Consider the following 24,233-nt stretch of genomic DNA (forward strand, 5'->3'; position numbering starts at 1 on the left):
TGTCATTCAGACTTTACTAAACAAAAGAGGAAAATGTGGGATTGTATTAATTTTGCTAGGAAACACACACACACATACACCACAAACACACCCTCATGGGAACTTTTATCCTGTGAATACACCTAGCATTTCTTTACAATCTGCAACAAACATAAATTCAGTATGAATCATGGACTAAAATGGCTACACTTGCAAATCTCACCCATACTGTCTTGTGCCTTTTTTTCATATTTGCTTTCAATTTTGCCTTCACTCACACCCTTATGAGTTTTGACGCCAGCATTTTGCTGTCCTAAAATCTTTAGCTCCTTGACTTTTATTTTTCTCTTCTGTTTATTTCTGGCTTCCAGTTGAACTCACAAACATCAGGAGCTCTGCTCTTTTCCTTTAGCTGCACTTTGTCTAATGGAGAATCTGGCATCATCCTATAGCTGTCAAATACATCTTGCTCACTTTCATGGCCTCTCTTTCCACCTCTTTGAAATTCTGTGGCTCAAGTTGTTTAGCAAACAATAAAAAAATTATTTCCCCTCTTTTCTTCTAAAAATTGATAAAAATTAACTTTTTTTTTCTCCTAAAACAGATAGTTTTTTATATTGTTTTAAATTCTTCTAATGTTTTTTAATAATACAGAATGATTCGACATATAAATAAGAATATAGCAACTGTTACAAGGAGTAAATTTAACAGTAGAGAACTCCTTTACCCCTCTATTTCCTTATCAGTCTTGTGCGTGTGTCTCTGTGTGTGTGTGTTCTTTGAGAGGTACCACAACAGTCTCAGTAAAGCCATGTCAAGTCAATTCTATAATTATGAAAAATATAGTATACCATTTTGATATACATGTTTCACTTTCCTCTAGATCTAAAATTATCAGGTATTACCTAAAGCATCTGATTTCATTCTCACTGATGTACGTTGTTTAAACAAAATTATTGAAGCATAATTTTAGAATAAATCAAAACAAAACAAAACTACTTGCTATGTTATATTATAATTGGTCACTTGGTGATGAGAGGATAATTTTGGAAAGAAACTGGGAAGGGAAAGAGACAGCAAAAGGAAGTAAGATCAAGAATTTTGGAAAGATGGTTGAATAAAAAGTATCAGAAATCTATTTCCCTACCCATACCACATTTGTACTGGTAGAATGTGTCTGATATAACTATTTAGGAACTCTAGTCTACTGAAGCCTTGTAACTTCCAGAGAAAGGCTTGCAATGTACAGTGTAGTTAATTTCTATCAATTTCAGTTCTTAGCACAGTCTCAGCCATCCATCTCCCATCCCTCAACCACTTGGCAGGCAGCTTTGCAAGTGTTCCTAGAGCAGCTTGCATGCAACTTGTGAGAGCCAGGATGAGCAAAAAGAACATTGTCCTCCAAATATCAGAAATCTGTACCCTGATCACTAATTGATGTTTCTCACCACAGAAGTGCATACAAAAAGGTATTGACCATCACTCTTATGCCTATCCTTATTGTTGTAAGCCCTTTACACCCTGGCTACAATAACTTCCAAAGGATTTAAAGGTCTAGCACCTTCATTTACCTCCTTCATTTTTCTCTCTTTCTCCATCTGGAAGCCAGACCTTGAATACTAGGACATTCAAAAGTACCTACAAATACGGGGGTAAAAACAAGTCATTGTGCATGCCCAGGGGAAGACACAGGCTCAGGAAAGAACTGAGAAGACTTTTGGTTTACACTTCAGGCTGATTCTCGCACATGTATAGCCTTAAACAATAAAGCAAAACAAAACAAAATTAAAAACACCTCACAAAAACAAAAAGCAAATGAACAAACAAAAACACAGGAAACACTGGGAAAGGAGTATCAGACTTCCAGAGTAACCATATTATTAGATTCAGATGTCCAGTTTTCAAGAAAAAAAGTTGAATGTTCCAGTCAAAGAAAAAAAAAAAAGAAAAAAACCAACAGAAACCATCTGAGAGTAAGGCATAATGACAAATCTAGAAGGAAAAGACTTTAAAACAACCATATTAAAAAAACTAAAAAAACTAAAAAACTAAAGGAAGACATGGCAAATGACAAGCAAATGATATAATAACAAAACAAAAATATTAAACCAAAAAGAAATTCTGAAAATAAAAAGTACCATATGAAAAAAATCACTACAGGAGCCTCCCAATTCAAGATGGCAGAGTACATAAATGCTGTTTTCGCCTCCTCCAACAACCACATCAAATTACAATAAACTACATCATTGAGAATTACTGGAAATCTAGCTAAACAGAAATTCTAAAACTAAAGATATACAGAAGAAGCCATGTTGAGGCTGGTAGAAAGGATGGAAATTCAGCATGATCTGATCACATACCCATGTGTGACAGTTAAAAAAAGGGAGGGATATCTCAGCTGTGTCCCCCGCCCCCCATCCCCGAGGAGCTGGGCATCCCAGCCCCATCACAGGCTCCTCAGCCCAGGGTTCCAGTGCCAGGAAGAGAAGTCCCCATAACTTTTGACTGTGAAAAACAGAGACGATTATCATTCAGTGAGATGGAGGGCAGTGGGAATCTCAGGTGATGCTCAATGATCTCAGTGAAAACATAGATACAAATAGAAAACATAAAAAAAGTCATAAATGAAGAATATGATAACTGAAATTCAGAATTTCAGTTATTTAATTTTGTTTTGTTTTGCTTTATTGTTTAAGGCTATATATGTGCGAGAATCAGCCTGAAGTGTGCATGAGAGTAGGCCCATGCACAGACCTACTCTCTCATGGACTCATTCTCTGAGCTCCAATGCTGGGACAGCAGATTGAAAGGTGCCAGGAACATACGGGGAGGAAATAGATTGTCTGGCTTTAGAGCAAGGGCTGGAGGGGAAGCTTTCTCTTAGACAGAAGTGTTGGCAGAAGCTATTGTTCCTTTGCTGAGCCCTTCCCACTTCTGCATGAAGATGCAGGCAACTGCCATATCTGAATCTCCATCAACCTGGTTAACACTAGTCACCTATGTCTGGTGATTCCCTGAGATCCCACTTCATGTCACTCAACACGTGGGTTCACCAAAGTAGCTTCCACTGGCTTTTCCATATAAATTTTCTGTCTTGGTTCATGTAGACTTTTCTAAAATCTCTCAAAGGTTCACAAATCCCAAACAAGCAGCATCTAGCCTCCGTATGTCCCATATCTCTTGCTAAGCAACTCCAAGCCCAATGCTAGTTATGGCTGGTAACCGTTTACAGCTTAGCCTCTACCATGTACTTCCAAGCTCAGCAAAAGTGGCAACTATCTTCAGATCACTTTGTAGCTTATACATACCAGTGGCCCTGGGCAGGGCACAGGCAGTGACAGATCTTGGCCTGCAACAGAGACCCTCCCAAGTACCAACACACACAGTGGCCAACTTCATACCACATCATAGCACCAACCAATCACCTCCATAAGTGACACATACAAAGGGTAGAGTTGGCAGGCCCCAGAGCCCCCAGTAAAGTGAATCTTTCTCCAGAGGGGCAGCCCCTGCATAACAGCTCCTTCACTGTAGTCTCAGCCAATCCCTACAACCAATCAGCCTGAGGGTTGATCCCTTCCACTGATGTGCCAATGGCAATCAAAGATCAACTACAACAGGGACAAGGGACACACCTGGAGCACCTGGCTCAGGTGACCATGGAGACTGCCCCACTGTGCCTTGCAGGACACCTACTACATAAAGCAACTCCCCTAAGACTGGGAGACATAGTAGCAGCTCTACCTAATACATAGAAACAAGCACAGGGAGACAGTAAAAATGAGGAGACAAAGAAATATGTCCCAAATGAAAGAACATAAAAAAGCTCTAGAAAAAGAACTAAACAAATTGGAGACAAGCAATCTACCAGATGCAGGATCCAAAACACTGATTATAAGGATGCTCAATGATCTCAGTGAAAACATAGATACAAATAGAAAACATAAAAAAAGTCATAAATGAAGAATATGATAACTGAAATTCAGAATACATTACAGGGAAGCAAAAAATTAAAAACCTATTTGAAAAAATAATGATGAAAAACTTCCCTGACCTGACATAGAAAATAGGCATACAAGCCCAGGAAACAGAGTCTCAAACAAGGTAAACCCAAAGAGGCCCCAACCAAGACACATCACGATTAAAATGCCAAAGATTATAGACAGAGAGAGAATCATAAAAGCCACAAGAGAAAAGCAGTTAATTATCTACAAAGGAACTCCTATAAGACTGTCAGCTGATTTCTCAATAGAAACTTTGCAAGCCAGAAGGGATTGGCAGAAATATTCAAAGTGATGAAAAGCCAGGACCTATAACCATAATTACTCCACCCAGGAAAGCTATCATTTAGCATCAAGGACAGATAAAGAGCTTTCTAAACAAGAAAACACTAAATGAGTTCATCAACACCAAACTAGTAGTACAAGAAAAATTAAAGGGACTCCTTTAAGAAGGATGGAAAAAAAGATCAAAAATATGAAAAAGAAAATGACAATAACTATGTAGCTGTCAATAATTATGTTAAATGTAAATAAATGCTCCAAAAAAAAAAAAAAGACATAGGGTGGCTGAATGGATAAGAATGCAAAACTCTTACATATATTGCTTACAAGAGACTTTAGATCAAAGACACACAGATAGAAAGTAAAGTCATGGAAAAAGATATTTCATGAAAATGGATATAAAGAACAAAAAAAAAGCTGATATAGCAATGCATATATCAGAAAAAAATAGACTTGAAAACAAAGGCTATAAAAAGAGACAAAGAAGGACCCAGTAATTTCACTTCTGAGTATTTATCTGAAGAGATCCAAAATACTAACCTAAGAGGACATGTTCATTGTGGCATCATTTATGTTGGCCCGGATATGGAGGCAACCTATGTGTACTTCGACGAATGAGTAGAGAAAGATGAAGTTGTGTATGCATGCAATGGAATATTACTCAACCATAGAAAAGAATAATATCTTGTAATCTGCAAAAACATGGATGAACCAGGAAGGTATTATGCTGAGTGAAATAGGTCAGGCAGAGAAGAACAAATACTTTGTAATTTCATTTATATGTGGAATCTAAAAAACAAAGTAGATGAGCAAACAAAGCAGAAACAAACTCATGGTACCGAGGACATTGTGTTGGTTGCCTGATGAGAAGGGTGTTGAGGGACTGGGTGAAAGAGGGAAAGGGATTAAGAAGTACATATTGGTAGTTACACAATATTCATGTGAATGTAAAGTATAGCATAGAAAATATATTCAGTAATATTGTAACGACTACGTGTGGTGTCAGATAGGTGTAAGTTAGATTTATCAGGGTGATCACTTTGTAAATTATATAAATTCCAATTACTATGTTGTACACCTGATACTAATATAATATTGTATGTCAACTGTAATTGAAAAATAAAAATAATAATATTAAGAAAATAAAAAGAAATAACTCTAGAGATTCAAAGGCTGGTTTAAGCAGGCAGCATAACAAATCAGCAAACTTAAAGATAGGACAAAGAAATGAACTAGTCTGGGGGACAGAAAAAAGACTGAAATAAAATTAACAGATCCTAAAGGACTTGTGGGACATATTCAAGCTAACATACCCATTAAAGAAATAATAGCTGAAAGCTTCTCAAACTTAATATAATACATAATATAAATATCCAACAATTATAATGAACTCCAAGTTGGATAAACTCAAAGAGGCTCATACCAAGACACTTTATAATTAAACTTTGAAAGCAAAAACAAAAAGAGAATTTTGAGGGCAACAAGAGGGAAGCAACTTTTCACATACAAGAGATCCTCAATAAAATATTTCTCATCAGAAATTTTGAAGGCCAGAAGGTGGTGGATAAGGTACTCAAGGTGCTAAAAGAAAAAGTCAATTGAGAATACTATATCTAGCAATACTTTCCTTCTAAAGTAAGGGAAAAATTAAGACTTTCTCAGGTAAACAAAAGCTGAGAGAGTTCATTACCACTGGACCTTCCATGAAAGAAATGCTAAAGAGAGTCCTGTAAGTTGAAATTAATTAAAAAAAAAGAACAGTGGTCGGTTACTCAAACTTTTATGAAGACATAAAGATTTCAGTAAAAATAAATATATATAAAAGCTAGTATTATTGTAACAATATTATGTAATACCACTTTTTGTTTTCTACAGGATTTAAGAAGGTAATACATTTAAGAAAATAATTAAAGTTAATATTAATGTAATTTGGGTTTCTAATTCCATATTTTTTCTACATAATTTAAGATACTAATGCATTACATTTTTATTAGTTTATGTTTTTGGACTCAGAATGTATAGATGTAATTTTGTGATATCAACAACTAAAGGGGTACAGAACAGATCTGCTAAAGAAGGATCATTTTTGTATGTTATTAAAATTAAGCAGGTATAAATTCAAGATAGAATGTTATAACTTTGGTATGTTAAATGTAATTCCCATGTTAATTACATAGAAAATAGTTGAAGAATACACAAAAGAAGAAATGAGAAAAGGACTCCAATATTCATTATAAAAGATAATAAAATCAGAAATTCTAAATTGGAAGGAAACATAGAGCTCATTTAATCCCAAACCTTAGTTTTATAGATAGATGAGGAAACAGACCCAAAGAGATAAATGTCCAGACTACAACTTGGGTCTCCTAGTTTGGAGTCCAGTAGTTTTCCTATTGTCTCATGATAGCATCTCTTGTTGAAACTTAAGAATATGTTCTGGTCAGGTTTTCTTAAGAATCCAAGATCATTAAAATCATCACTATTTTCAGCTCTAGTCAGTGTTTTCTCACATATTTCAATTAAAACTATCCCTTATCTCCTGATATCTTTAGCAATAATCCTAGCTAGGTGTACTAATACCACTTCCAGTCACTTTGCCACTAAACCCACTGGAAGGCCGTCGGGCTTACTTTCAGTAGCAATAAAATAAAGAGCATGAGAGTTATATTCTGGTCCTGTCTCTGTCATTAGATTTCTTCATGAATTACGGTAAGTCATTGAAAGTCCTTGATCTGCTTCATTGTTTGTAAAGTTAATTTGAATTATACAGTTATAAAATGAACAGATTATTTTTAAGTTTCCTTCAAGTGGATGCACAGCATAATCAGCATTTTCAAGAAAATCTAATTCACTGTGACATAAGTTTATCTAGATACCAAAATAACTTCTTAGTCCACTTTACCACAATGCAATAAAACGAGAAAACAGCACCTCCACACCTTTTCTTGTTTTTAAAATATATTATTTGAATTACTAAAGTCCAATTACTCCCATTTGCCTCCTACCTAGCATTAAACAAACATACCAACAAATCACTCTAGAGTTAATTTTATTGGCAACGTGTATTTGTTGTCTTTCTTTTCTCTCCTTGTGCTTCTTAGCGTTTTTTCCCTTTATTTCTTTCTCCTCTCTCCACTCCATTTCATATATTTCCCTATCTTTTTTAAAAATCTATAAATACTTCAGTTAATTTTCCAAATCTTCTTTAATTTATTTTCCCAATTTTCTTGATGACTACCAATGATTGCAGTAGGTTCAGAGGCTCGTTAACTAATTCCCTTAATGACTTAATGTGGTAAGCACATTAACCTACTAAGTCATTCTGTATGTGCTTTATTGCCTGTGTTCTGTAGGCTCTAGTGGCTCTTTTGGACAATTGCTGTATTGTTGCTGTTTCCTATTATTTCTAATTGAATGCACACTACCCCTTGATTTCTGCTAAAGCTAAGTTGCAGTTACTTGGCAAATTTTCAATCTTGCTGATCTTTCGTCCTGACCAATTAGTTTTATTTATTTATCAGATTTTTTAAATTGTGGCTTTGGCACACCTGCCTCAGGGTAAGAGAGCACAATTAAACACCTTAAAGAAAATATACAAAAACATGACAATTAAATAATTAATCAGTTTAAAGTAGTATAAAAAAATTGCTGGCCTAAAAACATAACACTTGGGGAAAGGGTAATTTTAAGACTTTAAAATCATTTAAAGTATTTAATTTTTGCCTCCTGAATTATATACACATATAATTACACCTTTCACAAAGTATGAGCTTCCCCACATGGCACTGTATAAGGACACTAGAGAAACAACTGATGGAGTATTTATGGGAATACTTGTGGATGACCCGGATACATTTTAATCTTCTAAGAGTTGTATTTTTACTATATTCCTAAATTAGTACAATAATAAGTCAAGGTGGCTGAAAACTGATCTGTAACAGCATGTTGAATTACATAGTTTTGTCATATTTTGCTATGTTTTTCAATTTAAGTTTTACATACTCCATCTTTCTTTGAGGAATAATAGCCATTGGAAGGCCATATTGATTTATTTTCATGTGACTAAAGGATAACCTAAATTGAGTCAAGTTTCATAATCTAGGCAATGTCTTGAACTTCAGCTCTGGTAGATAATGTATAGGACATACATTATACAGTATTTTTCATTACCATCTCAAATCATTACTGTTAATTTATGTCTTTTCCTAATTCCATTTCCTTTTCCTTTGCTTAACACTTTATTCTATCAGTTATAGTCTTAATTTTTCATAGAATCATTCTTCTCTGGATTCTTCTTGCTCTTTACCTAAGAATTTTCTCAATTACCACTGTTTTAAAAAGTACATAAATAAAAATGGTAACCACCCCCCCAAAAAAAAGAATAAGAAAAAGAAGTTTCCAGAAATTTCATCAGCCTCTTAAATATCTCTTCCTCTCGCCCCTTTCTTTCTCCTTCCTTTCAACCAGAAACTGCTGAAAATATTAGTCTATGATACCACCTTTTCTCTGTCATTGCACAATAAATATTTAGTCCACTGTAGTCTAATTTTTGACTTCACCATGTTACTGATACTGCTTTGGAAAAGACATAAAGATATGTTATAAGTGCAAAATCCGATATGCACTTTAAAGCTTAGTCAATCTGAAATTTCTGCATTATTTATAGTCATTGGCTACTGTACCTTCAATCATTCAAAAATATGCAAGGACATTTTTAGTCTAGTGGAGAATAGGGATAAAAAAGCAGATAATTACAACATATGTGAGTGCTGCTGTGATTTTGGTACTCACAGAGGGATATGGTAGAAATTGCTAGTTGCCACCCAATATCCATTCTCTCTTCACAGAAACAAAACTGATTTAATTGGAGAAAGCAATGTGCCCAGATTAAAACACAGATAAGCAAACAAACAAATTTTACATTTTGCAGCATCCCTCGCAGTTATGTATAGCCATATAATTAAGTTTTAGCCGATAATATGTAAAATAAACATTTGGAAGGGATTTAAAAAGATGTAAGACATGTTTGCTTCTGTTCTTCTTTATTTCTATTGTCTGGAATAAAAAAGCCATAGCTAGAACTAGTAAAGACACATTTTGACTTCGCTAGAAATGAAAGTCAGAAATCAAGGATAATAAAGCAGAAAGGCAAAAGTGCCTCATTCCCTGATGACTTTGCAAAGCTGCCATAACAGTCCTGGTTTGCCCATTCTCAGACTCTTTATATGAAGATAGTAGACTCCCAATATGTTTAAACTGCCACAATCAAGTCTTTGTGCATATTAGAATCACTTATATATAGAAAATTTTTTTGCTGAATCTCTGTCTCAGTTACATTTTGTCTTTTTCAACATAATTTTACCGATGGTCCCATCTATTTTACCTTTGTTCCTGTCTCCTGAGTTCCAGAACCGTATACCCAACTTCCCCTAGACCTTTCTCTTTGGATGCCCCTTAGTCACTTAAATTTAATAAGCAAAAGCTGGATGAATTGCTTTACCCTTCTCAATTTGCTCTTTCTTCTGTATAGACCTTTTGGTTAATGATGACACTGTTGACTAAGTAAGATACCAAATCTCAAAACCCTGGGGGTAATCAATTCTTTCTTCTACATCATTAACATTCAATAAATTATTGACTCTAATAACTATTACCCTAAAATTTGTTCTCACATGACTACACTGCTCTCCATTCTCATCAGTATTGCCTTAGTCAAGATTTTCACTGTTATTTTAAAAAGTATTTCTTCAATAGGCCTTTATCTTCAAAATCCCTCATCTTTTCATCTTTCCTATCTGTCACCACCCTGCTAAAAACAGATAGCTTCCAAATACATGGATTTGTTTATGCCCACCTCAAACGTAACATTTTTCAACTCAGTTGCTCACAGATTAAAGTTAAAATATTATAAATAATCCTTTGAAACAGACCAAATTTTGTTTGCAGGTCCTCTTCTATCCCTCTCCCTCCCTAATATACACACCAATAGTACCAAGTATAATTGTTTCTAGTCATGTCAGACCGTTCGCTATTTCCATAAAATTCCTTATCTTTCCCTATTTATATCTTTTTATTTCAGTTGTCTCATCTATCTTGAATCCTTTTTCTCTCCTACTCCCCTAAGTAGACGTTTGATTTTACTAATCAATCCAGGTCTAATTACAGTTAAGCCACTTAGAGATTTCTCTTATCCACTTGTCACATCAATGGAATTGATTATTTCCTTACCACTTACTATGTGCTTTTGGGCATACCACTATGTAATATAATTCATTATATTAATTTGGAGTCATTTTTGTATATTTAGGTGTAATATATGTATTTATTTGAGCATCTTAAAGAAGGCACCGTATATTCATCTTTGCATCCCCCAGATGTTCTGTGCTACCTGGCACAGAGAGAATACACAATTTATAGTTGGGATTTTGAACTATCAACACTTTGGTTTCCTTACAAGTAATGTGTAATTTCAAGATAAGTGCTTGTAGATAGATGTAAAAATGATTGAAAAATAATTTTAATTAAGTGATGTATTTAATTAAATGGTCTACTGAGAATGGTTTTCAAAACCCTTTATGCTATAAATTCATTTTTACTCCAGAGTGCTTCTTCCTAAAGTATTCTGCCCATTCACTCCAGAAATGCATTCTCATCACACTTACTTCTTTTTTAACAAAACATATTTGCTTAACGAAATGTTTCATGAACCTGATTTTGGAATGTGAACTTTAGCAAACTTTAAATAATCTGTAGATTTGAGTACAAATTTCAGTAAATTTAATGAGTTTCCCTACTTTAGTAATGAAACATGCTCATTACTTTCCAAAAGACTTCATAGTAAAATTATGTCTTAGATAAAAACTTCTTCTTCTTCTTTAAGAAGAAGAAGAAGAAGAAGAAGAAGAAGAAGAAGAAGAAGAAGAAGAAGAAGAAGAAGAGAGGAGGAGGAGAGGAGGAGGAGGAGGAGGAGGAGGAGGAGGGAGGAGGAGGAGGAGGATGAGGAGAAGAATTGAGGGTCACCGAGAGATTAAAGCAAGTGTGCTTTGGTGTAAGCAAGTGAAATGTATTTAAAAAGCTTTCCATTCCAGACAAGAAAAAGCTAAAGGAGTTCATGACTGCCAAACCGGTATTGTAAGAAATTTAAAGAGAATTATTTAAGCAGAAGGGAAGGAAAAAGGGAACATAAATATGAAAAATAAAATGGCAATAACTACATACCTATCAATAATCACTTTAAATGTAAATGATTAAATGCTCAATCAAAAGACATAAGAATAAGAAAGCAAGACCAATACATATGCTATCTACAAGAAACCCACTTAAGATCAAAAGACACACACAGACTAAAAGTAAAGGGATGGAAAAAGATATTTCATGCCAATTAAATTTTTTAAAAAGCTGGAGTAGCAATACTTATATCAGACAATATAGACTCTGAAGCAAAGGCTACAACATGACACATAGAAAGACATTACATCATAATTAAAAGATCAATCCAAAAAGAATATATAATCCTTGTAAACACTGATGCACCAACACAGGAGCACCTAAATATATAAAACAAATATTGACAGACATAAAGAGAGAGATCGACAGTAATAAAGTCATAGCAGGGGACTTTAACACCCCATTGACATCAATGGATAGATCTTCCAGACAGAAATTCAACAAAAAAATAGCCTTAAAAGACACATTAGACAAGATAGATTTAATTGGCATTTTTAGACAATTCACCACAAAGCAGTAAAATATACATTCTTTTTAAGTGTACATGGAACATTTTCCATGACAAATCACATGACAGACCACAAAAAAAGTTTCAGAAAATTTAAGAAGATGGAAATCATATCAAATATCTTTTGCAACTACAATGGTATGAAACTAGAAATCAATTACAAGAAAAAAACTTGAAAAACACACAAATACATGTATGCTAAATAATATGCTACTAAACAATGGATTAACAATTATATCAAGGAAGATATCAAAAGATACCTTTAGACAATTGGAAATGAAAACACAATGACCCAAAATCTATGGGACACAGTGAAAGCAGTCCTAAGAATGAAATTCATAGCAACACAGGCAAACCTCAAGAAACAAGAAAAATCTCAAACAGTATAATCTTATACCAAAAGGAAGAGAAAAAGAAGAGCAAAGAAAACCCAAAGTGAATAAAAAGAAGGAAATAATAAATATGAGAGTGGAAATAAATAGAGTCTTAAAAAAGAAAATACAAATGATTAATAAAACCAAAAGCTGGTTCTTTGAAAAGATAAACAAAATTGATAAACCTTTAACCAGATTTATCAAGGAAAAAAGAGAAATGACCCAAATAAATAGAATCAGAAATGAAAGGGGAGAAATGACAACTGATACCACAGAAATACAAAGGATTATAAGAAAATACTGTAAATAATTATATTCCAACTAAGTGGACAATCTGGAAGTAATGGATAAATTCCTAGAAACATATAATCTTCCAAGACTGAATCAAGCAGAAACAGATAATCTGAGAAAACTGATTATTATTATTAAAATTAAATCGGTAATCAAAATCTCCCAAAAACAAAAGTCCTAGACCAAACGGCTTCACAGGTGAATTTTACCAAATATTCAAAAAATAATTAACACCCATCCTTTTCAAACTTTCCTTAAAATTTCAAGAGAAGGGAAGACTCCCAAGCTCATTTGATGAAGTCAGCATTACCCTGATTAAGACATTACAAAAAAAGTAATTATAGGCCAATATCCCTGATAAACATAAATGTGAAAACCTTCAACAAAATATTAGCAAACCGAATTCAGCAATATATTGAAAAAAATCATATACCATGATCAATTGGGATTTATTCCTGGGATGCAAAGCTGGTTCAATATCTGCAAATTAATTAACATAATATGCCACATAAACAAAATAAAAAATAAAAATCACATGATCATAGCAAAAGATGGAGAAAAAGTGTTTCATAAAACCCAGCATCCATTTATAATAAAAATCCTCAGCAAGTTATGAATAGAGGAAACAATTCTCAATATACTAAAGGTCATATATGATAAATGCACAACTAACATCATGTCAAAGGTGGAAAACTAAAAGTGTTTTCCTTACAATTAGGAATGAAATGAAGATGTCCACTTTCACTACTTTTATTCAATATAGTATCGGAAGTCCTAGCCAAAGCAATCAGAAAAGAAAAAGAAATAAAAGGCATCCAAATTGAAAAGGAAAAGGTAGGACGGTCGTTATTTGCAGATAACATGATACTAAATAGAACCCTAAAGGTTCCACCAAAAAACTAATAAAACATAAATAAATTCAGTAAAGTAGCAGAATACAAAATTGAAATTCAGAAATCGGTTGCATTTTTATACATCAATAATGAACTATCAGAAAGGGAAATTAAGACAATAATCCCATTTACAATTGTATAAAAAAAATCTAAGAATAAATTTAAACAGGGAGGTAAAAATCCATACTCAGGAAATTATAAGATATCGAAGAAAGAAATTGAAGAAGATAAAAATAAATGGAAGCATAAACCATGCATATGGATAGAAAGAACTAATGTCTTCAAAATGTCTCTACTACCCAAAGCAAACTAAGATTCAGTACAATTCCATACAGATTTCAAGATCTGTATTTCTATGAAATGAATGAGAGAAAAATGAGTATAAAGCAATTATTTCATTAATTTTCAATTACATTAGCATTTATTTTATGAAAATTGTGCCATTCTATACTTATTGGTGGGATCATTTCATAAATTATATAAATGTCTAACCACTATGCTGTATACTCAAAACTAATATAAAATAATAGTGAATGTCAAATGTAATTAAAAATAAACAAATTAAATAAAGAAATAATAAAAATAAAAAGCTTTCCAGAATCTACCTGTAAGCAGATGGCTATAAGGCATGTAAAAGGGGGTATGCTTCCTTTTTTCAGATTTATTTCTTTCTAGTGAGAAATTGTGGGTAAAATGATGACAAAGAGTTATTTCTCACTTTATATAATGACTCAGTTTTTAAATTGTAAATCATGAATTCCAAATGGCTCATGCGTAATCTATCTATAAAATATGTAAAGTTCATGAATTTGAATCCACATACCAAATAGGAAGAAATACAAACTCAATTTATACATCTGGAGAAAATGATATTTTGGAGGGACAATTAACAATAATATATTTCAGCAGTAATGTATAGGCTGAACTATCAATTATTTTGAAAGCTTAGCTTCAGACAACATGAAGAAGTAGCATATAATTAGAAAATAAAATTCATATAAATTAAAAACTTGTGAATGAAGGTGTGTAAAATTAAGAAAAGTAAATAACAGACAGACTTGGGTCCACAAATAATTTTTTACACACTTAAAGCAGTATAATGGTAAATGAGAAAATAAAGACTAAATGTCTAACAATAGAGAATAAAGATACAGTATTTTCCAATGTGCGTATAAATGAACACATGCTATGTGTATATATGCATTCATGTATACATGTATGTATTCATAAAATGTTTATGTGTGGTATAGATTGTATTTAAAACACATTTTCCTTTGAAAAGTGACAGGGCACCAATATTGCACAAGTTGTGTTAATTTGTATGCTTTTTTGTTTTATTTTTTGTAAAATATAAATATCAAAAACAATTAATCACCTTAATCTCTATAATAACTACACATAATATCCAAATTATTCACTTTTGATTGGTGCTCTTCAGTTTCATTATAGATTCAAGATTGTTTACCTGAATACAGAAGGCATATGTGTTTGAAGGTAAATCCCAATTCTGACATTTACTAGTATGATCTTGGGAAAGCTATTTAATCTTTCTGAATTTCATTTTTTTCAATTGTTAAAAAAAAAAATAAGCAAAAAAACAATCTATGAGGCATGCTATTATGAAGATTTAATTAGATAAAAGTTAAGAGATAGATAGTTAATAAGGATTAGTTCCCTGCCATCTACCGTTGATCGTAATTCTTTGCTTGTTTCTGCAAATATATTCTTTTTAAGACTGTTATTTCTTTGAGGGAAATTTGAATGTCAAGCTTTTGAGGTCCTAGACATTTCAAATTTATAAGTATGCTGTTATCGCTTTGAAAAATTTGTCTTCATGAATATAAATTCTTAGAACATTCATGATGTTTCACTTTAACTTAAATTTATAATGTTGGTCTATGCCCTTCTCAAAGTCACTGAAAACTGAATCCAATATAGATATCAAATATTATTTTATTACCTTACCTGCTCTAAAGAAATGATCTACTGTTATTAAAAGATGAGTAGAAAAGTTAGACATTATTTCTACCATGGTCATTTTATAGCAGATTGAAACTCAGGATCATTAAAAAATTTATAAAAAGTTCCCCCTATATCTGTAATGTTCTATCATACTTCTACAATTACATGTGGAAATAAAAGTTTTCAAGATCTATATGTTATAGAAATGAATGAGAGAAAATGAGTATAAAGCAAATATTTCATTAACTTTCAATTACATTTGTATTTATTTTATGAAAGTTATAGGATTAAATTCAGAATTCTATCTGTACTCTTTATGAAGTCTGAAAACCATGCTGTAAATTAACATTTATTTCTTATCCAAATGGTTTCCAAAACCTCATTCTAAAAATCTCTGAAGTGAATTTAAAAAGTTATACCTATTTAACATTTCCTTAAGAAATTTGATGAGATTTCGCATTAGTTTAATTATATGCAAAATTTTATATTCCAATTGATCTGGTAACCTACATGGGTCTATATAATTCGGTGGAGTAAGAAGGAGTGTAGCTGCTTTGTTTTCAGCATTTTCTACATGTGATGGTACAAATGTTGGGCAATACTCACAGCTGACATGATGAGCTCTCCCCCCAGGCTCTGGATCTCAGCTTTAACTTGACTGCAGATTTTCAGTTGGTGAGAGTAGAATTTAATTTGTTCTAGATAGGCCAACAAGTCCTGTTTGCATGATGGATCTGGACACTAAATATGCGTAAAAGATAAAAATGGAAATAGCAAAGTAAATAATAAGTAGATCAAAGTGAGTAAATATTGACATTATGGCATCTCATCAAGCAGCAATTTTATTTTCATTGAACCCCAATTCTTAGAGACCAAGCTCGGGTAGATTCTGATATGCTTCCACCATTAGAAGAATTTATTCATGTTTTGTCCTTGATTTCTTCAGTATAGGCAAAAGAAACAGTAAAAGAATTTCCAAACATAAAAAGATACATGAAATAATGCCTTTAATTTATAATAAGTTTAGAAATCTTCAGATTACATTTTTAGGTAAATATAAAAAAATATTTAACATGCAATTATTCCTTTCACCTAAAGTTGCTATTAGAATACTCCTAGGGACCCATAATTCTAATTGTTTGTGCTTTGTTATGTATATGGGTACAAAAAATGTGCAAACAAAACATATTACATGCATTATGTTCTCTTACTTTCATTATTTAAAGCTCTTAACTATTACAGACAAAAAATATTCATTTTTACCTTAGATAACAGCTGTGATCTATCTGAAGCCAAGAAACAGATGACATTCATGTTTTAGAGAGGTATTAAATTTTTTTACCAAAAGCAGTCTCCTATATTATATTATTTTCTGTAAGGAACTTGTTAGTGTACAGCTTTGAGCTTCATTATAACATAAATATCTTTGGTCAGTGTTTAATCTTTGTATTCTTTCTCCTATGCAATTTTAACAGGTTTTTTTAAATACCTGATAACTCAATTCTACTTTAAATACATTTTCATAAGGATGGAGAAATATAAAGACTAATTTTATGCAAAGATATTCATTGCAGCATTACTTATAATAGCAAAATTTGGAAATAAATGTCCTATACAGTGGAATGCTTATGTAGTATCAAGAAAATGATATTTTCAAATATGTGAGAAAATGTTTTTGGAAAGTAGAAAACTTAGTATTTAAAATTTTATATACTATTTTAATCAAAACTGGGAAATATGTTAAAATGGTAAATAAACATAATAATATTCATTTTCCTCATATTTTGCATATCTTAAAATAATACATATTACTTTTATAAATATAAAAATATTATCAAAAAGCTTTAATTTTAATGGCCTAAAATGCAAATTAAAATGTAGGAGGAAAGACCAGAAAGTATTCCATGCATTTCTGCCTTTATCTAAACTGGAATATTGTTGGGAAATTCCTGAGAATCTCATTCTCATTTATGTTTGCTAAATAGACTACTGTGCATAGCTCCAGAATGAGTGGACAAGATGGGAACATGTGACCCTTGAGTAAAAGTTAATCGACAAAGATAGCACTCTGTAGAAATACTATCAATCAGCTAAATAAGCACGGACATATGAATGGACACAAAGATACACAATAACCAAAGAGACAATCAGAGATGATAGAAAAATCTTGACTTTAAGGGTGTTTCTTATATTTTAATTCCCCAAATCTCACCAGAAGTACTAAACTATAACTAATAAGGAGGAAGAGGAGAAGGACAAAGAGAAAGAAAGAAAGGGGAGTGGGAAGAAGGAAGAAGAAGAAAGGAAGAAGAAAGAGGGATTTCTCCAATTTACAGATGAGAAATCGAAATTTAGAAAGCATAACATTTTTTCCAGTATTGAAGAGCTTATGCCAGAGTCAGTATTTGAACCCATATCTATTTTATTTTAAATTTGTTTTATTTTAAATCACTAAACTTAAGAGAATTTGGAGTGTATTTTTTTCATCACAGGATATTATGTGTTGCATAGTTTCAAAGAAAAAAATTACAGCAAAACTATGTCTCCATCATTATTTTGAAGTGATTAGTACTGTTTTTTCAAAGATCAAAATTAGTTATCCAGAATTACCTATAATGATGAAAGGCAAACCATTTCATTATTTTACCATGTGCCAGGCACTGTGCCATGTTCTTTACATGCAGAATTCTTAGTTCAGAGTGTCATTTTACTTAGATCTTATTATTGTTACTTGCACATTTGCAAACTAGGTTTTGAATAGAGTATATAATTTGTCTAAAGATTCAAATTTAATTTTCTGTTCCATTCACTGTCTAATGATCTCTTCTATATAACATACATTGAAAACACCATTTTCTTTGTCTGTTCTCACTGAGTAAGAGCTTTATTTATTCTTTGTTCTCATGGATGAACTCAGTGATAATCCCTGATATGTATAGCGTTTTAATCTGTCATATACAATTCTAGGAGCTTTGTCTATATTAACTCTTTTAATAATCACGCAACTCCATGAGGTAGATTCTATCATTATCCCCTTTCTAACAAAGAAGGAAACTGAGGCACACAGAGATTAATTGACTTGCTCAATTTTATTAATTGGTAGAACTAGTATTCAAACTCATGTGATCTGGCAACACTTAACCTCTGCAATCTGCTATAGGAAAAATATCAGTTTTCCTTCCAGTTTTATCTTATATAGACAAAACAGTAAATTGCCACTCTGATTTGTAAATTGGTTTTTTAAATTGACACTCTTATCTATAAATTATAAGTAGCATTAGTGTGGATTTTTTCCTTAAAGATCAGCACCACTATATAACTTCTGATAAAATTGAATTTATAAATTAAAAATTATGTTTTTAACCAATAACCAATGTTGCGATTGCCAAGCAAAACATACAGTCTCTCTCAAAGGACTCTTTCAAAGCCATACTAGAAGAGTTTAGAATTCTGTTAATGAGAGAATGAGTCAAATGACTAGAAAATTTGAAGTTGAACTTTTGAAATTAAAAGTTGTTTGACCCAGATTTACCCTTCATTCTCAGAATTGATAAGAATCTTGGTTACACCTAACAATGATAGTCAGATTTATAACTGTAGCAAAAAAAACATAGTAACTGGTAAATTCCATACTATAAAATTTATTAAAGCTTCTTTCCTATTAATATTTGGAAAGTGTCTCTGAGTAGGTTTTGACTTCCTAGATGCAGAATCGGGAGAATAAGTCATTCCCATTTTAAGAATGCTCTTCTATCAATTGACAAATCTTTATTAAGTCAAATAATATTTTCCCACCATTTGTATTTTTACATGAAAGTGATAGAAAAACTTTGGGCCCTAGATTTGTAGAGCACTTTTGTCCTTGACTTTTTAAAAATAAAATTTGCATAAAAATAACTTTTCAAGGAACTCTGCTAGGGACTTTCAGGCAAATCAAGTGATAGAATATCATAACACACTTTGTTTATTTCTCAGTTTATTAAGATAGGAGATGTTGACCAAGACATCTGGTTAGCTTTTTAATGCAAAGATTTTTTTATATATAATTTAAGTTTTAACCATCAGGACACTCACTACAGGCAAGCAGTTAGCCTAAGTGTTTTTCTCACGCTAAACCAGCTTTCACTTTTCTAGTAAGACGCTTGGTACCAATACAAAATACATTTTTTTAATAATGAGAGAAAAAGTAAGTTTACATTTTAAGAGTGAATTAGCAAAATATATACAAAATATATACATATTGGAGTGTAAACTTTAAGAAACATTTAAGATGAATTTTGCAATTATAGACAAGTTTAATTTCTGCTAAGCTGGCAAAGTTTGTTGTCAAAACATATTAGATGTCATCGTGAATTGCTAGAATAGAAATTTCAAGCAACAAGTGATAGCAAAAGCAGTCTATATCCATGACCTTTCCTTTCCCAGAACTCATTTCTCTACCTGTACTCCAGCCCAGAGGCTGTCTCATTTCACCTTCCTCAGGGTCATAGGTCATCAATGATCCCATCTTTCTCTGCACTTTTAATATTTCCTTTTTCTATCCTTGAATCTACCAACATAAAATCCCCAAACAATTACCCTTCCACAACCCTGTAATCCTCCCCTCTCTCCTTGCTCATGAACATGCCATCTAAACAATTTTCAACACTGCCATTGGTGTTCTCAGTTTTTATTCTAGATCATCTTTTCACTTTTACCCTCTTTTTGGATAATAGTATATGATGCTCTGGCTTTATCTATCACTTACAAAATAAAAATTACCAAATCTCTATCATTCAGCCTTATATTCAGAAGACCCATATACCTATTGGCATTTGTTGATCTTATTGTCTTATCAACATTTCACTCTCAATAAATAGATCCTTCAACTATCTCATACTCCATCTTGCAATCTATAAAACCATTTTTCTTGTTTATTAACTATCTCAATAAAGAGTTCTTTTTCCCTCTCTCCCATCTATTAAACTTAGTCAGTCATTAATTCAAGATAATTCTCTACCTAGAAATCTCAACATACTTTAAACATTTTTTTCTTTGTTGGGCCTATGTTTGCTGCTCCTTAGCAAACTGAGGTTTCTAAAACACATAAGAGAAGACTATCTAGGGAAATATGATTAAAAATATAGTGGAACTCTTTAATGATATCAAAGATGAAGGACAACACAAACTTATATGGTCTACACTGACCATGCTGACTTGTGATTGTTATATTTGGGAAGGTATGATTTAGCATTTTTCAATGCATAGATGTCATTTTACCAAAAACTAGATATGCTGTTCAAATTTTGTCTTATCTCTCTAGTTAGACTAATATTTTCAAGTATAAGAATTGTTTCCAATTCATTTTTAGTTTCAACTTGGTTTGGACATACAGCTATTGAGAAAATGCTATCAATGGCATGTAATTTGAACATCAAATTTAAGACTAACATGTTTTCCATCTTTATCAATACTCCTTTCTTTTAGTAAGTATAAAGTTCTGGCCTAACCTACTTTTCAGCTTTTATATTGACTTCCTTGAGAATTTCTTAGAAGGATTGACTTTCCTATGTATTAGATTATAACTCAAAAATATTACCTCCCTTCCAAACATACCTCAACATAATAAAGGCCATTATACTCTTTGGGGAAAGGCTAAAAACGTTTTCCTTAAGATCAGGAACAAGATAAAGATGTCCATTTTCACCACTCTTGTTCAATATTGTATTGAAAGTCTTAGCCATGGCAATAAGACAAGAAAGAGAAATAAAGGGTATCCAAATTGGAAAGGAAGAAGTAAAACTCCCATATATATTTGTGGACAACATGATACTATACATAGAGAACCCTAAAGATTCCACCAGAGAACTGTTAGAACTGATCAATGAATTCAATAAAGTAGCAGAATCCAAAATTAACATTCAGAAGTCAGTGGTATTTTTATGCACCAATGATTAACTTTTGGAAAGAGAAATTAAGAAAACAATCCCATTTCCAATTGCATCAAAAACAATAAAATACCTGGAAATCAAATAAGCCAAGAAAGTAAAAGACGTGTTCTCAGAAAATTACTTTCAGACATATCTTCTCAGGCAAGAAAAACAAAGGAAAAAATAAACAAATGGGGCTATATCAAACTAAAAAGTTTTTGCACAGCAAAGGAAACCATCAACAAAACAAAAAGACAACTGACTGAATGGGAGAAGATATTCACTTATGATACATCTGATAAGAGGTTAATATCCAAAATATATAAAGAACTCATATAACTCAACAGCAAAAAAAACCCAAACAATCCAATTAAAACATGAGTCCTGAACAGATATTTCTCCAAAGAGGAAATACAGATGGCCAATACACATATGAAAAGATGTTCAAGGTCACTAATCATCAGAGAAATGCAAATTAAAACCACAAGGAGATATTACCTAACACCTATAAGAATAGCTATCATCAATAAATCAAAGAACAAGTCTGGCAAGGATATGGAGCAAAGGGAATCCTCATACACTGTTGGTGACATTGTAAATTGCTACAGCCACTAAGGAAAACAGTCTGGAGGTTTCTCAAAAAATTTAAAATGGATCTACCTTATGACCCAGCAATTGCTCTTCTGAGTATTTATCCAAAGAAAACCAAAACAAAAATCCGTAAAGATCTATGATCTCCTATGTTCATGGCAGCACAATTTATAATAGCCAAAATATGGAAGCAACCTAAATGCCCATCAACAGATGATTGGATAAAGAAGTTATGGTTCATATATACAATGGAATATTACTCAGCCATGAAAAAATAAAATCCTACCATTTGCAACGACATGGATGGACCTAGAGGTTATTATGCTGAGTGAAATAAGTCAGAAAGAGAAAGATAAGTACTATATGATCATTTTACTTATTTGAGGAATCTAAGGAACAAAAAGGACGAGCTGATCAAAAACAAATTCATAAATATAGAGGAAAATCTGGTTATAGCCAGAGGGAAGGGGGGTTGAGGAGCTGGAAGAAAAGAGTGAAGGGTTAAAAAAGTACAAATTGGTAGTTGATAGATGGCCACAGTTCAGGAACATGGCATAGAAAATACAGTTAGCATTAATGTAATGGCTGGGTGGAAAGCCAGAGGAAAGAAAGAGCAATCTGAGAGATTGTTTATAAACTATACAAATGTCTAACCAATGAACTGTATACTCGAAACTAATAAAGTAAAATTAACAAAAAATATTATCTCCCTCCCTAAAATCTGAAATGTGTTAACTGAAGAGTTTCTTAGATTGAAACAAACTAATAAAATTGTTTTTTCCCTGTATACAGAATCAGAATGTGAGAGGGATGGCAAAAAGGTAACTCAGACAAAATTTGATTATTTGGAATTTTGTTTAAAGACTGCCAGCCATCTATAAAGAAGATATTTTCATCTTTCCTTTTCTTCTCCTATACCAAATACCCCTTCTTTCTAGACTCTACAACTTATTTTTGGTTCCTAGGGCCATAGTTTTGCATCCATGAAATAAAACTAAATATACAATAACCGTCAAAGCATTTCAGAAATTGTTTCAATGGGAAAATGTCAAAGATTCAACAAAAGTGGGAAGCAGTAAAACAGCATGCCTTTTAACAGAAGACTATTGCTTTAAGAATGCAAACAAATCAAATATTTCAGCATTTATATATTTATCTATGTCTATTTAATTCCTGAGAACCTGCTATACATTTATTTGTATAAATCAGAAGTTCATTAATCTGGAGAGCAAATCTGGTTTTTAATATATCTGCTCAGAATAAATTTTAGACAGAAAATAGCATCAAAACACAAATATTGTCTCAAGATGCATCTAGGAAATATACTCTTAAGAGACCTGTTAGAATGGTATAATAATGCTTCAGAATTTTCATTTTAATATAGTTTTATTATTTAAAAAAATTGACTCTCACAACATCAGCAGGGAAACAATTCAAATGAGGCTACCCATGGCAATATTTTGTCAAAATACCAATATAAATTACATTTGTAGATTATTTTGTTCACAGTTGAGTGCATTGTGCATGATTTGGCTTGTAATTCTTTATCTTGTGCTTTTTAATGTCATCTTTCTTGAATTATCATTTGCTTTTAATGTATTTAACACTGAAAATGTATTTTAATTGCATTCAGTTATGATTAGGGAAGAGTATCCAATCAATAATCTAGATATCTTTGCTTTGGGAAAAATTACAGTGAAGGAGTATCAAGCTTCAGACATACCCCAGGGGTCAAAAAGTCTAATTTTTCCTCTCCTTGTACAAAACATTTTAGCAGATGTAATTTTATTTTAGGTCCTACTCATCTCTTTTTATTTATTTGGGATATATTGCTTCTGTAAGAAATTGAGATATTTCTGGGTATTATTTCTATTTTGTAAGGTATTATCCAGTTCATTTGAGTACAGAAATACAAATAAATAAATCTTGGATTTATAGAAAGGGTATGTCTCCAACTTTTCATTGTCTGTATTCACTAGGAAAATGTTTAGGAATTGTGAATACTAACAACATTCTGTCCTTTAGGAATACACTGTCTAATTTGTACTAGAATTCAGTAGGACTTACACTATATGGTCATGAATGACATATATAATCTACGATACTATCTCAAAACAATTTTAAAGCTCAAGAGAAGATCGGTTTGGGAAAAGTAAGTTTACATTAGGCTTCTGGATGTTAAAACAGAAGGTTTTTGTTAATCTCTTCCTTGCTAG

At 32.2% G+C, this 24,233-nt stretch overlaps 1 protein-coding gene across 1 annotated transcript in view; it reads right to left on the reverse strand.

The window, feature by feature from the left end:
- CTNNA3 (catenin alpha 3) overlaps positions 1 to 24,233 on the reverse strand; it is a 1,416,183-nt gene that overhangs the window by 35,880 nt on the left and 1,356,070 nt on the right. The window contains exon 18 of the mRNA XM_039871928.1: positions 16,124 to 16,258. Within this exon, the coding sequence (XP_039727862.1) occupies positions 16,124 to 16,258 (135 nt within the window). The remainder of the gene's footprint in view (positions 1 to 16,123; positions 16,259 to 24,233) is intronic.

This window comes from Pteropus medius, unplaced genomic scaffold (assembly GCF_902729225.1).
Source record: "Pteropus medius unplaced genomic scaffold, Ma_sr-lr_union100, whole genome shotgun sequence".
Taxonomy (NCBI): Eukaryota; Metazoa; Chordata; class Mammalia; order Chiroptera; family Pteropodidae; genus Pteropus; species Pteropus medius.